The sequence below is a fragment of the Gavialis gangeticus genome, unplaced genomic scaffold (genome assembly GCF_001723915.1).
Source record: "Gavialis gangeticus isolate Ggan-Ray unplaced genomic scaffold, GavGan_comp1, whole genome shotgun sequence".
NCBI classification, from domain to species: domain Eukaryota; kingdom Metazoa; phylum Chordata; order Crocodylia; family Gavialidae; genus Gavialis; species Gavialis gangeticus.
Window position 1 is genome coordinate 33,964,223 of NW_017728994.1, and position 13,874 is coordinate 33,978,096.

The following is a 13,874-nucleotide window of genomic DNA, read 5'->3' on the forward strand; positions in this document are numbered from 1 at the left end:
GCGGGGGTGGCATTTGGCATGATTGGGGAGGGGGGTTGGTGTCTATTCAGTGGGGTTCGTGTGTGGGGGAGGGGGAGGGAGGAACAGGGGCTAAAATTAGCCCAGGAAGGTTGGGGGGAAGGGTAGGAAGGGCACAGCCTTAGGGCTGGGGAGAGCAAGAGGGCTTCCCCAGCCCCAGGGCTGTGCTCTGAATGTATACAGGTTAACCTGTTCCCAATCTAAGTTAGCTTGCCTCCTCAGGAGAAACAACCTTAGAACAAGCCTGCCATTTTTGGGCAATTTAAATGACCCAGAATGCTGGCACAGATGGGCATTTAAATCGACCTAACCCTAGTTAGGCCAATCTAGATGTAACAGCTTGACATCCCCTACAAAGGCTGAGAACCATTAGCCTACTAGTGAGAATCTGGAAGTGAAACTGAGAGGCAGGATCGAGATGGGCCAAGTGCGAACAACATGACACAGGCTGCATAGCTGTTCACAGGCCAAAGTCCTCACATATATTTTAATCTCATGACTTCTAAACCGGACACTAAATTTGGTTGGGGGGGGAGGTGTAACTCATGATTTTTGAATACTTGGGTTGGCGGCACTGCCTTTAGCATCCATTAACAACCTGGAATAGCAAGTAAAAACTTGTATGGAAAATAGATCCCTTAAATATGCACAGAGTGCTGGTTGTAGATATTCTGTGTGCAAAGTAATAATGTGTTAGGCTGTATGTTAGACACTCCTGCTTTAAAGACTAGAGAAGTTGGGGGTGTGGCTAGGGTAGGGCAGGGTCTCCTGCAGAACTTGGGGCCCCTGGGCTCCAGTGGACATGGCCCTTGGCAGCAGGAGGGCTGGTCCAGCAAAGCCTCACTCACCCTGAAGTTGCTGGCTCATTTGCCACCTCTGTGGCAAGTGGCCCCTTGGCCTGAGGCTGCTCGCCCTGCCACCTCTGCTGTTGGCCCTGCTGGTTTGTGATTGTCAATAAACTGGCTGAGCCCACCAAAGCCTTAAAATTCAGCGGATGGCACTTGTGTGTCTGTCTGCAGCATGCTAACTCTTGATAAATACTGTATTTACTAAAATATAAGACAAAGGTTTTTTTCCCCATTCAACATGGGGGGAGAGCACCTTGTCTTAGATTCAGGTATAAGGTGGCTGCATCTCAGAGTCGGAGCTGGAGCCACAGCTACTACCACCCCCACCACCTTCCCACTATAGCTTGTTCTCCTTCCTCTGCTCTGCACTGCTGCTTACCTTCTCCTTGCAGCTCTGGCTCTTGCTAGGGCCCGGCTCTTGCTGGGGGCAGGATGCATGGAGCCCATGATGCCTCCAGCCCCAGGCAGAGCTGCTGTCACTGCTGTGTGATCAAGCTGGGGCTAGAGGCAGCATGGGGCATGCAAGCACTGGGTTGTATGTAACCAGGGGACCAAGTGAAAGTGGGGGCAGGTGGCAAGAGGCAGAGGTGAGGACACTTGACTCCCCTGCTGCCTGTCCCGTCATCACCTGCCCCACTGTTGCTGCCTGCCTGCTTGCAGCAGTGGTAGGTGGTGCTGGTGGGGGGAAGGGACAACTTTAAGGTAACCCTGCAAAAATTAAGTTCCAGACAGGGAAATTAAAAAAATATATAGTTTTTTCCATGTGAAGAATCTAATTATTGTTAAATTCAGAATCATCTTGGATTCGGCTAAATATGGTATATCCTGTCAAATCCAGACACTTGGGGAACGTGCTAGGCATCAAGAGGCAGGATTTTGGTAGAAACTGTACAACTGGAAAAGCCTGATTTCAGCAGTCCAATTAATATGATTATATAGGTTTGGAGTACAGGGCTGAAGGAAGGATCTCAGAAGGCTGAGGGAGGAAAGCTGGATATAGGGGCAAAGATTTAGATTTGGGGGACAAGGGTGAGATGCCAAGACCTCCATCTACCTGAAGCAGAAAATGGTTGTTCACTGGGCCTTATTTTAGGCTATTGAAAGCTTCTTACTCCTTTACTCCATCCAGTGCCCCCACTAATTGTGCTGTTGTCCACAGAAAACAAACAAGGATTTAACCAGTCCAGTTATTAGGGTGAAAGACTGGAGGAGAAACAAGCAAAAGGTTGGGAATGAACTTCAAAAACCAGGAGACAAGATGATGGTTAAGGAACCAGGAGGCACAGCAGCTACAGGCTTTAGTATTGACCAACCTTCAGTAAACTGCCACAAGTGGGCTTCAGCTTGATCAGGGGTGGGCAAAATATGGGCCATGGGATATGGCTAAATATGTCCTACTAATTAATTCTGTCCTGGCCACAGGCAGGTGGGACGGGTGGTGGCCCTGCACTAGCCATACTTGGGCCCTGGCAGCTCTGGCTCCAGGCTCTGCTGGTACCGCAGGGGGCACTGTGTGGAAGAGGGCTCGCTCGCCTGCCTGGCACTGTGCGGCCCTGGGGGAGCCACACTTGGGTCCTGGCAGCTCCAGCCTCTGCTGGCACTGCAGGCAATACTGGGCAGAAGCAATCCCAGCCCTCTCACCCAGCTACATGCAGCAGGCCCTGGGCAAGCCACACTCAGGCCCTGGCATCTCTGGTCAGGCTGGGCCAATGGTGCCCTGCCTACCTGCAGCTTGGGAGCCTGTGGTCATGCTGAGGGAGCTCACCGGGAGACTGCCCGAATGCCCAAAGCCCAAGTTGGAAATGAGCTGATCCGTCTTGCCATTGAATGTGTGTTCCTTTGTTTTCCTTTAACCTAATTTTCAATATACAAGAATAAGACTTTATTCTGAGCTGTTATGCAATCACCTTTATATAAACTACACAAAAAAACATAGATCAGGGCAAAAATTATATTTTGAAATAAATTTAAAATATGTTATAGTAGATGTTTGATTTTTAGCATGTTTTGTTTTTTATCTATCATTTGTTAAAACAATATCTTCCCCATTAATTTTATGTGTGTAGTTCTCAACAGCTCACCAAAACTCATTAAGTGGCTCTTTGGCTGAAATAATTGCCCACCCCTAATCTAGACCCTACAGCAAGCAGGAATAGCCTGCCTGGCATGTTCCTGTTGTCCAGTTCGATACGAAAATGGGATTCCGAACAGTCCTCTTAACCATGTCCCGGCCCTGACTGTACCAGCTAGGTCTACCTCACCTGGGTCCCTGCAGCAAACACTACGCTTCTATCTTAGTGAGCCCACCATAACTCAGACAGTGACACCTAGGGACATATGGCTTGGTACGCAACTTCTCTAGTAGTAAGTCCCTGCTCTCACAGAGTACGTTGTAGCTTTCAAAGGATTTTTGCAGAGCATTATTTCCCCTTTTTTACATAGCAAGCTGAGGCATGGGGACCAGAGTGACTTGCCGAAGGTTGCCCAGAAGGCAGCAGCTGAGCAAGGATTATCTGACTCTCCCAAGTCCTAGCTCATGACTCTGTCATGTTGAGCATGGAAGGCCCATGCTAATTATATAGTATTTGCATGTTAGGTATGTGAGAGAGCTCATTAATGTGTTTTGCCAATGTGAGACCTTTAGGTTAAAATTTAAAAGTCCTTCAATTGTGGAAGTTAAAATACAGTAGGCACACCTGAGTTAATGTTCACCTGAGTTAATATTACCACACCTAAGTTAAGGTGTTTAGCTAGAACTAAAACTAGTCTGCAGGGCTGTGAAACAGAAGAGAGTTATTACCAGGAATAGCTAAAAAGCAGAAAAATTTCAGAAGAAAGGATACCTGATTAATGAAACATCAAGACCATTGAAAAATAAAGAGCATCATTAAAACCTGTGGAATAAAGAGAGATTAGCAGGAACCAGGGAAATCATAATGAGCCATGAAATCAATTAACTCTGTCAGTGTGGTCTGGAAAGATATACCCCTTCTAGGCAGTTTTAAAGTTAGGGGAAAGCAGTAATTGGAGGGGTGTAAAAGCTCCATTGTACGCCCCCTGAATCCATCCCTGGACACATACAATGTACTTTGTCCTAGAGAGACAGTTGCATGTAAGTTGAAAGGAAATCCATGGGTCTCCAACTTCTCTTTGGACACAGAAAGCAGCCAATGAGATGTTAGTGGAAATTCCACAAGAAGGTAATACTTGTTTTTTAACTTCAGGTCTGCCTATATCATGGATGTAAGAGAAGAGTTACCGACTCAGCGGGATGATTTACATGACGGAACAAAACAAAAGCAATTCCCTGACAATGGCAGTGATGTGGATGCCACTGTGCAGCCTGAGTCCCATGAGGAAGGGGAGCAACAGTGCTCTGTACTCCTGTGGGAGATGCTAGCCAAACATTTTCTGGAGTATGAGCAGGCAGCTCCTTTCCTCATCCCAGAAGAGCAGCAGAGGAGGCTGCTTGACTTCCTTCCCCACTTCCTAAAGGTTTGCTCTCTTGTTTTTTGTACTAATTCTGGGCTAAATCTTTATTGCCATGCACATCGTGTGGTCATCATTGTTGCACTTTAAGAACATGTATTTGCATTCTCTCTGCATGCTGTGGTGGGTGGGTCTTTAATTCCTTTATGGAGGAGGGAACATGGCTTCTGATGGAACTAGGGGATCCTTCTGTTCTCTTTCCATCCATCTGATGATATTTCCTGGGGCTGTGATTATACTGTCCTGTGAGGGGATGGACACATTCTTCTGGTGTGTTTGTGTCTGTGTATTTAGGAAGATGTGTCTCAAATTAGATCTGGTCTGAGAGGGGTTACACCATCTATAATCCTATTTAAGCAGGGAAAAATATCATAGCTGGGTACACTTTAGGACTGGGTAAACACTTTAGTGTACACAACCTAATGGACAAATGGAGAGTGGATAAAAAAATGCTGAGTGGATGATATTCAGATCAAATTCTTGGAGCTTGATGATGATAAGAACAGTAATGATGATGTTTAGCTCTCATAGAGCCCATTTCATAGATAGGCTGTGCCTCAAATCCTTTACAAAGCGGGCCCGGCATCATCATTAGCCACACCACAGATGAAGAAGCTTAAGGACAGGGAGAAGAAATGATTTTTTTTTTAACAGCCACCAAGTAGGTCAGTGATAAAACTGTGAATAATACCAGGTTTCCTGAGTTCTAGACCACTGGTTCCCAACTGGGCTGCTGCGATGTGGGGCTGCTGAGGGTAAGTTTAAATGCTAGTATGCTTCCTACAGTGGCAGATCGGGAAGCAGTTGTGGCCAGAGTGTGTGCTTATGCCACAGCTGTTCCTTGTCCAAGCCCGTACACTCCTCCCAGAAACAGAGGCATGCATGGCATGTGGGACTGACCCACACTCCTCTGTTTCTGGGAGAAGGATGTGGGGTCAGACCAGGAAGGGCTGTGGTAAGTCATGTTCTCTTACCATAGACCTTTTGGGGGCAGCACAGAGAGGAGGCAGTATTCCCCTTGCAGCCTCTCTCCCACCTCCTTCTGCTATGGCACCCGTTACTTTGTTAATCCTTTCACTGCCAAATTAAGTCTTTTACAGCCCTGATTGCATGCAGATGCAAGAGGGTTAACATGCTAGAGGGTGAGTGAGGGTGAGAACCTGTAGCCCCTGGGCAAGCCCATATGGCTGCAGTTAAGGCTCTGCCTAGCTCCCCCACTCCCCATTCTCCTATGCTGATGTGGCAGGCTTGCCAGTAGAAGCCCGGCTCCCAGCTGGAGCTGAAAGGCTCAGAGCAATTGGTGGGAGTATTCCCCTTCCCCACCAATCAGGAAATGGAAAGAGAGAGGCTTGCCTTGTCCTGACCTAGGGGCAAAGTGAAGATGAGGACCTGAGGGGGAACTAACCCTTCAGGCTTTGCTATTGGTTCGCTCCCAATCCGGGGGCAGAGCCTTCTAAGGGGATAAAAAGCCAGTGTGCCCAGCATGTGGGCGGCTTTGAGGGACAACAAAGAGGGCTGAGGAAGAGCTGGTGTAGCTGACTAGCGGGGTGGAGTGGTTGCCCCAGAAGCGTCTAGAAGAAGTCTTTGCCAGACAGGAAGCAGCAAGTGGCTGCATCCCAGCCCCGCTGTGGAGAGAGCTGCAGCGACAGTGCACAGGTTCCAATTTTCATTGGAATATTTGTAAAAATGTAAAGACAATACATAATAGCATGTACTTCCCTTACATTGGTTGTCTAAGTTTGAGCGGGGAAAAAAAACGAAGGCACTGAAAACCGAGACACTAAGTTTAGCACACCCAAAGAATTGTGCATGATATGCCATGGTTGTCCACCCATCTACTTCAACAGGGTTTAACTCTCTTCCACTGAGGTTAGTGCTGCACGTCCAGTTTCACTGTCACTATCCGTAGAATCACTTGCACTACTTATTAGTTCCATTTCAGAGTCAGATTGAGGCAAATCTGAATCAGTATTACTTGAATTATTTCTCTTTTGCTAAAGGATGGTTTTACCAATGAGTCTATGTGTAAGGGCAACTCATCATCACTGCATCTTCTTCACTAATTGTGCTAGTGACTGATTCTCCAGAAGCAAGAGATTTTGAGAAATAGAAACAAGCTTAGCAGTGTTCATTTGGTTTTTGGTTTGACCTGCACAGTCAATTAGGTGAATTCATAACTTGGGTTTTGGTTTGGATTATAATGTGAGTGTATTTACCCTCTTGTTTACAAATCAATAAAACATATATGTACTATCTCACACACTTCTTAGTGATAATCACCTGAAAAACATTAATTACAACTTTGAAACTGCCAGGCTTGCCTAATATTTTATTGGCATCCATTCATTGTTACTAATGGATTTTATGAAACAATGAATTTTTAGAAATGGGAAAATTTCCTATTAAAAAATAAAGCAGTGGAAAATTTTCTGCCCCACATCCCTGCTGCCTATGTCCTTAGACCAGCACCGCTACAACCATCCAGCAACTGTTGCATTGTTGGTTTTTTCCCCTCCTCTATGCTGTTGGGATCCCTGGGGTAACCCTGCACCTTTATCATTGTATTAGGAAAGTGTTATAAGCTGCCCGGTATTGGTATTTGTCGTATGAAATGTTTTATGCAAATGTGTTGTATGTGATGTAACTCCTTATGCGAATATTTAACTATTGACCCATCATTGCTAGTTGTTTTGTTACTGGTTCATCAACTAACCCCTGTTTTATCCATGAGTGCCCCCTCCTCCTCAGGCCTGAAGGGCACTGAAGGACGGGCAGGGCTGCAGTTTAACCTGAAGGCCACCAGGAACCAGGCCTGTGCATGGGTTTACAGTTAATTAGAGTGTGTTGGGTGAATTCATAACTCAAATAAATAAATAAATAAAAGAGGGAGAGAGATCGATCTGAATGTCCTGGCTCTGCTCTGTAGGAAGAGGAGGGGAGCTATATATAGCTCAGCAGCCATGCCTCCCACAGCATACCTGCACCTGCTGACCATCCCTTCATTTGGAGAGGGGGTACCTTTCTGCACACCACCCAGGTTACACTTAGTACAACACCCATTCCCCCTTCCCTACCCAAGGCATAGAAATAAATGGCTGTGGTCTGGGATGCTAGATTGCTCCTTGGTTTGGCATTAGGGATGCTTCCTTTGAAGTGGTATTAGCCCTGCCAATAGTTTTCAGTTTCTCTCTCCTTTTATTATGTCTCTTTCTGTGACAAAAATGGACCCAGTATAAAGTCCTGAACACGTCTGGTCAAATACTTGCTGATTTAGGCCAGTGATTCTCAACTGAGATGCCACAAAATTCAGAAGAGTTATAGAAAGGTGCCTTGAGCCTGAGAAGGTTGAAAGATCCACTGATCTAGATCATGTTGCCTGTCCTAAACTTGTGATTCCTCACAACTCCTATTTTTTCAGCAAGCTTTCAGGATATCCCCAATAAGCACTGCTCCTGGAAAAGGGCCATGCACACTGCCCACTTCTTCTGTTGATGGGACCCCAGGATGGTGCTTTTATAAGGCAGTGTCTGGCAATTATCAGTAGCCAAGGTGATGGCAAATGATATCATACTGCGGCAATGGATCCCATCTAAGAATCTAGTGGGGAGGGATAGAAGTCAGGACATATACCAAGTCCTTGTATATGTTGTAACTCCATCTGGTTAAATTTTAAAGCAAATTTCAGACATCACCTAACAATCAAATTCTCTGCAAAAATAAAATGTGTTTGAAAACAACTTTTTTTTGGGTGAGATCTTTTGACTAGCTGTAACAATAACTTCTCAGTTCTTAAGTGACAAAATCTCACATTGCTGCTTTTTGCCAACTCAAGCCAATAATTTTAAATAGGAGTGCAGTGGGGTGGATCATAGAGCTGGCTTGTTCATTGCATCTGGAAAGCATCAGAGCTTTCCTCCAGGGGTCAAATAGCTGTAAAGGAGTTGGGGGTGGGGAGGGAAGTGGAGTATTGTGCAATATGCGTATGGTTTCCCCTGTAGGCTAGGATGTTCCAAAAGGGAATGTGAAATGCACATGAGTCTCTTCCCATTGCAGTTCTTTGTATCCATTAAGTCTGGTCAGTGTTCATTTGATATGTCTAGGCACATGGTGGCTAATAAATCATATCTTTTTCTGATCCAGCTTCTTGGGAACAAGCATTGGTGGTGAAATGCATGATTTTGTAGGGTTTCGCTGATATTTTCACCAATAACATGTCAACTATCTGAACACTCATGAGCGGCAAATAATATGGCCCCACTAGCAAAAGAGCCAATTGTTTGTGTTGGTCCATCTTTGGTCTTTCCATTTTACTACTACTCCCCTGGCTGTCTTGACAATCACCAATGTGATCAATCATGTACCACCTTTCTAGGGTTTGCCAACTATAGTGAGAGTAATGGCCTCTAACATCTATGAACGCACACATTCCATATCCATGTTCCTCCAGCTGGCTCAGTGTTGTTCTGGATAAACAAGTACTTAGGGTGAAGTTACATGTTACACCTAGACAATACAAAATCTGTGAAATGTTAAGCAGTGTTAAAGTTAGAAAGTGCTGTGAGCAATCACATGGTAAGAGTTAAAACTGTTTCTTGCCTGCACAGCTCTGACTTTGCTACTAGGGAGCTGGCAAGCAAGGGCATGGCTAGGAGTCAAGACACCCTGGGATGGAGGAGAGGGCACTGGGAATGATGCATCCTGGACTGTAGAGTTCTCATTTATCTCTGTGAAGCAGACTGACATTACTTTAGCATGAGCTAGGTAGCCTGGCCCTGAGTTAATCCTTGCCTGAAGTGGCATAACTTTGAGATGATGAGATGGCACTTAGTACATTTTTAACAAGCGTTAACAGTTTGTTGCTTCCCTTTCACTAAGATTTGCTTAGAACAGGGGTGCTCAACCTCCAGCCTGGGGCAGGTGGCTGGACTTGATGATCTTCTGAGGTCCCTTCCAGCCCTAATGTCTATGAAATCTATGAAATGTGGCCCATGGAGGCTTGGCACCCATGCTGCAGGGCTCTCCCGGGTTGGGAAATTTGGTGGCAGGGGAGCAGTGGCCATTAATGCAGCCACCTTCCCTGCTCCACCAAATTCACAAACCCCAAGCCCTGCACTGCCTGTCACAGCTGGGCTGTGTCCCCTTGCCCCCCAATTAGGCCAAACTGTGCCCCCTTCTTCTGTGTCTCAGTTGGGGATAGGCCACGCCCCCTCCCCCTGTGGGACTAGGTTGGAGCCAGGCCATGCCCTCTTCTCCCCCCCACACCTCTTCCCTGTCCCCTCTGTGGCCAGGTTGGGGCCAGGCTGTGCTGTCTTCCCCTCCAGTGGTTTGGGCCATGCCCCCTTCCTCCCCTCCCTGCCCAGGGGCTGGGTTGCAGCTGGGCCATGCCTCCTCTTTCCCCACAGGGCCAAGCCATGGCCCCTTCCCCGAGAAGCTGGCTTGGGCCCAGGCTTCCCTCCACCCCCTTCCATGGGGCTAACTGGTGCCCATCATGCCTGCCCTGGATGCACTGTCCATTCAGCTTAAGGTTAGGAAAGGTTAAGTGCCACTGACTTAGAACAATGGTCCTGAAGATGAAAAGCAAAAGTCTCATTTGACTGCCATTTCCTCTTTTGCCTTTGGCTTTGTTTGCCTAAAAATATGAGTCTCCTGAGTCATACGTCTTTCCTGAGTTGAAGGCCTTACTTGTATTCATGAACATCAGTCCTACCCCATGGGAGTGCCCATACAACTGACTCAGCAGAATCCCTCTTATTCTTCCTGGCTAAGATTTACAACATTGCAAACTACCTAACAGTCCTGAAAGGGACAACCTGGCCCTACTGAGTCAATTGGCAAAACATTTATTGACTTCATGGGGCCCATGATTTCAGCCCTGACCTTGAGAGGACATTCTCTTGAACTGTTTGGCTCAAACTGTTACTGGTTTAGGTGGTTTTCAGTAGCCATAGCTATCAGTAGCCATCCTATTATGTCACAATAAATTGAGGTTGGGCTTTCTTGTGTATCAGTTGCCCTGCAATGACTGCCTGGGTCATAATCTTACCTTGGGGTAGATAAAACCTAAACTGGAGTATCTTAGACTTTAGTGGGTGAATCTACACAAGATGCTTACTGTGGAGTTACCTAATTGGCTTCACAGTTAAGTCTCAGCATCTACGCGTGCAACCCTATTAGGCTGCGCTCAACTAATAAATGACACCATAGGTTAGTAACTTGTCAACACAAGTACTGTCTTATGATGGCGTTATTTAGTACGCTGCAATGCATGAGTAGATGCTGACGGGGCTGGTTTGGGTATGACAGTACTTCAGTGTGGGGGCTGCCCACCAGCTAGCCCTGCACTGGAGGACCTTCGTGCCCCAGCAAGCCCCTCTGCAGCATGTTGAGCCGTGGTGGGGAGCAACCCTGGGCTGGCAGGCTGACCCTTGGGCCCCTTGCTAGCTGGGGCTGCTCTGACCCAACTCAATGTACCGCAGTCCTGGGCATATGTGTAAACACAGTGCCCAGGAACAATAAACCCCGGTACAAACTGTGCCAGAGTTTATTCAGTCACATTAATTGCACATGTAGATTAGCCCAGTGAAAGAGCTATGTTTACTTACTGCTGAGTAAGATTGTGCACACAGGCAGTCACTATGGAGCAACTGGTGCACAGGAAAGGCCCCCATTATCTTTTCACTTAAGTTTTTGACATTTCCATACCCTTGGATGTATAACTCTGCATAGGCTGTCTGACCGTTTGGTAGTGCAGCAGTGAGATATAGTCTCTTGTCCAAGGCAGGTTGCCATAGCCAAGTCTAGTTTTGAGTTTCTGGCACAATATAGCCTTGAGTTTCTATTGTCCATTCCCTATGAATATTTCTGTTAGGCACCTTGCCTTCCTACTCCAACCTGCTTAGTGAACACTCTTGAACACTAGTGAACACAGCTTTGTCAGGAAATGTTCTCAGATGGAGTTATTCATTCTGGCTTGGCCTCAGAGAAACTCAGGGAATCACATTTGTTGAGGGAAAGACAGACTCTCTGTTTTGGAAGAGGAAAAAATAAGGGAGGAGATGGATTGATATGTATATTTTGTGGCTGAGTACAGAAAAGGAAAAAGTAGCTGCTCTCTTCCAGGAGGTTAAAACCAAGTCTTGCAAAACTACTGGTGTAACCTCCATCCCTTGAGGATGGAGACCCTTTCTGCCAGTAGATTCCACTACACTTCTTTTCAGGAATGAGAGGTTAGTCTCTAAAGCATGTAACTAGGTGGGAGCAGGGGGAGGGAGGGGGTAAGTAGGGCATCAATCCCAGGTGCTGACTATTGAGGGGGTGCTGGATTTTCTGCCTGACCCCAAGAATCTTTGCCATGGCATGTGCAGCCCTGTCCAGCCCAGCCATAGGAGTTGGACAGGACAATACAGCACCCAGCAATGTATTTGAGTGGCAGGTGATGAACAGAATGGTGCTTGCTCCCTGCCGCTCCTGGAGAATCTTTGACATAGCAGGAGCAGCTCTGCTCCTAGTAACTTGGGGGTGGGGAGGAGAAGGGAGGGAGAATAACAAAAGGGACACCAGGGACAGTTCTCAGAGCCTAGCCACAGAGCTGTTGCTGGCCAAGCCAACACTGCTATAGCTGCAGTAACCTTCACTCTGCATCCCTCTTCTGAACCCCCTTCCTTCCCTAGTGGTCAGCACATACAGCACCTTTCCGCCCACACAGCCCGCTCCCAGGCACTGAAGGATTTATACCTCTGTGTGTCACCATGCCCTGCCTTTGACTCAGGATTGTAGAGGGCTGGTTTGGTCCCTGGGACAGGCCAGAGAAGCCCTGACCTCTGTTGCAATGACCTTCATTGGCTTGTGCGGTAGTTTAGAAGCAGTGGGGTTCATATTCACCTGAACTGCTTCCTGCTCCATTGACCTGCTGCTTCCTGACCCACCCGTCCATTGTCTATCCCAGTACCCTGCCAGTGCCTTCACCTGCCGGGGAGCAGTACTGGGTTGGCAGAACTGGCCCTGCAAGTGGCATACAGGCTTTTTGCACCCCAAGGTAGGCATTGGGGCATTGCTTGCCTCATGGTTTTTTTGCACAAGCCCAGCTGGGAGGAAGCAGGCCTAGGACAATGATGAACCAGCATTAGGTCTGTGACTGTAACTTTCTTGCCTTCTGAGGGAGGGGAATACCAGGTTAGCCAATAAAGACATGGGAAAGTTAAAAGTGCCATGAAATACCACTAGGTTTTTCCTGGGATATTTCAAGCAGATTTTCAGCTATGGTGAAAGTTTAATTTCCCTACATTTTTATGCTGGCACCTTCACTCTAAATGTGATAACTTTCAAGTGAGAAAAAGTTCATTCCAAACTGACCTTGTTTTTGAACAAGAAATTGCAGGTTTCATGTGAAGTTGGGAGCTTTTCCCCCTAAGTTTGCAATGAAATATGAAAGCTTTAAACCTCAGGGTTTCAGACTATATTTCAACTGTTTTGCATAATGCTGTTTAGCAGTTTTTAGCCATGCAATTAACCCAAAATAAATTGGATCAGCCAGTAGGAACTTTATAAATTCTTCATGGCTGTTTCTTAAACAGGTATTTAATGGAAGACTTCTTCCACTGGTTAGGATATATTTTGGAGTGAAAACTTTCCAGAGACGGGATATTTTCTGCCCAGTTCACTACTGTAAAATGCAGGTAGCGGAGCCTTTGCAGATCTAGAAATCTAGAATTTAGAGTTATGCAGAAAGGCAGGAAATCATATTTGTTTATGATTTACCATTGTCGAAAAAATAAACTTTAGCACATCTGGGAGGAAGTGTTTCTATTTCCCTTGAAGCATACCTAGTACTGCAGAGGTATTTTACATTTGTTCAACAAATTCTCTTTCAATCGTATTTTTCATTGTACCTGTAAAACGAGTTTTATTAAAATTGTGGAAAAATTAGGGTTGGAAGGGACCTCAGGAGGTCATTTAATCCCCCCCGCTCAAAGTATGGGCATCCCCAACTAGATGATCCCAGCCAAGGCTTTGTCTAGCCAAGTCTTAAAAACTTCCAAGAATCAAGATTCCACTACTCTCTAGGTATCCTGCTCCAGTGCTTTACTACCTTCCTAGTGAGAGAGGTTTTTCTTAATATCTAACATAAACTTTCCTTGCAGCAACTTGAGACCATTGATCCTTATTCTGTCATTTGCCACCAGACGAGCATGGATGTGAGGTCTGGCACCTCAGACTCATCTGCAGTGCCACTTACCACATATTCAGCTGTGCTCTGTGCTTCAAGGAAGCAGCATGGGGCAGGATATTGGACCCTTTGGATATCCAGGGGTCAAAAAAACCCATGCAAAAAAAGCAGAGCAGTATACATAGGGGCAGTACGTGCTGCTCAAAACCAGAGCCTGGCAGACTGGAGCCACACTCCGGCTGATGGCCAGGCTCTGAGGAGCAGGATTGCTGCTGCTGCAGCCTCAGGAGACCCCCAAGACCTCAGGTATAGGGTTACCATACAGGTTTTCCTGGACATGTCCTTTTCTTGAG

General features: G+C 46.5%; 1 protein-coding gene across 1 annotated transcript in view; it reads left to right on the plus strand.

Annotated features, from left to right (window-relative positions):
- WDFY4 (WDFY family member 4) overlaps positions 1 to 13,874 on the plus strand; it is a 376,632-nt gene that overhangs the window by 5,988 nt on the left and 356,770 nt on the right. The window contains exon 2 of the mRNA XM_019502557.1: positions 4,091 to 4,361. Coding sequence (XP_019358102.1) covers positions 4,091 to 4,361 — 271 coding nt within the window. The remainder of the gene's footprint in view (positions 1 to 4,090; positions 4,362 to 13,874) is intronic.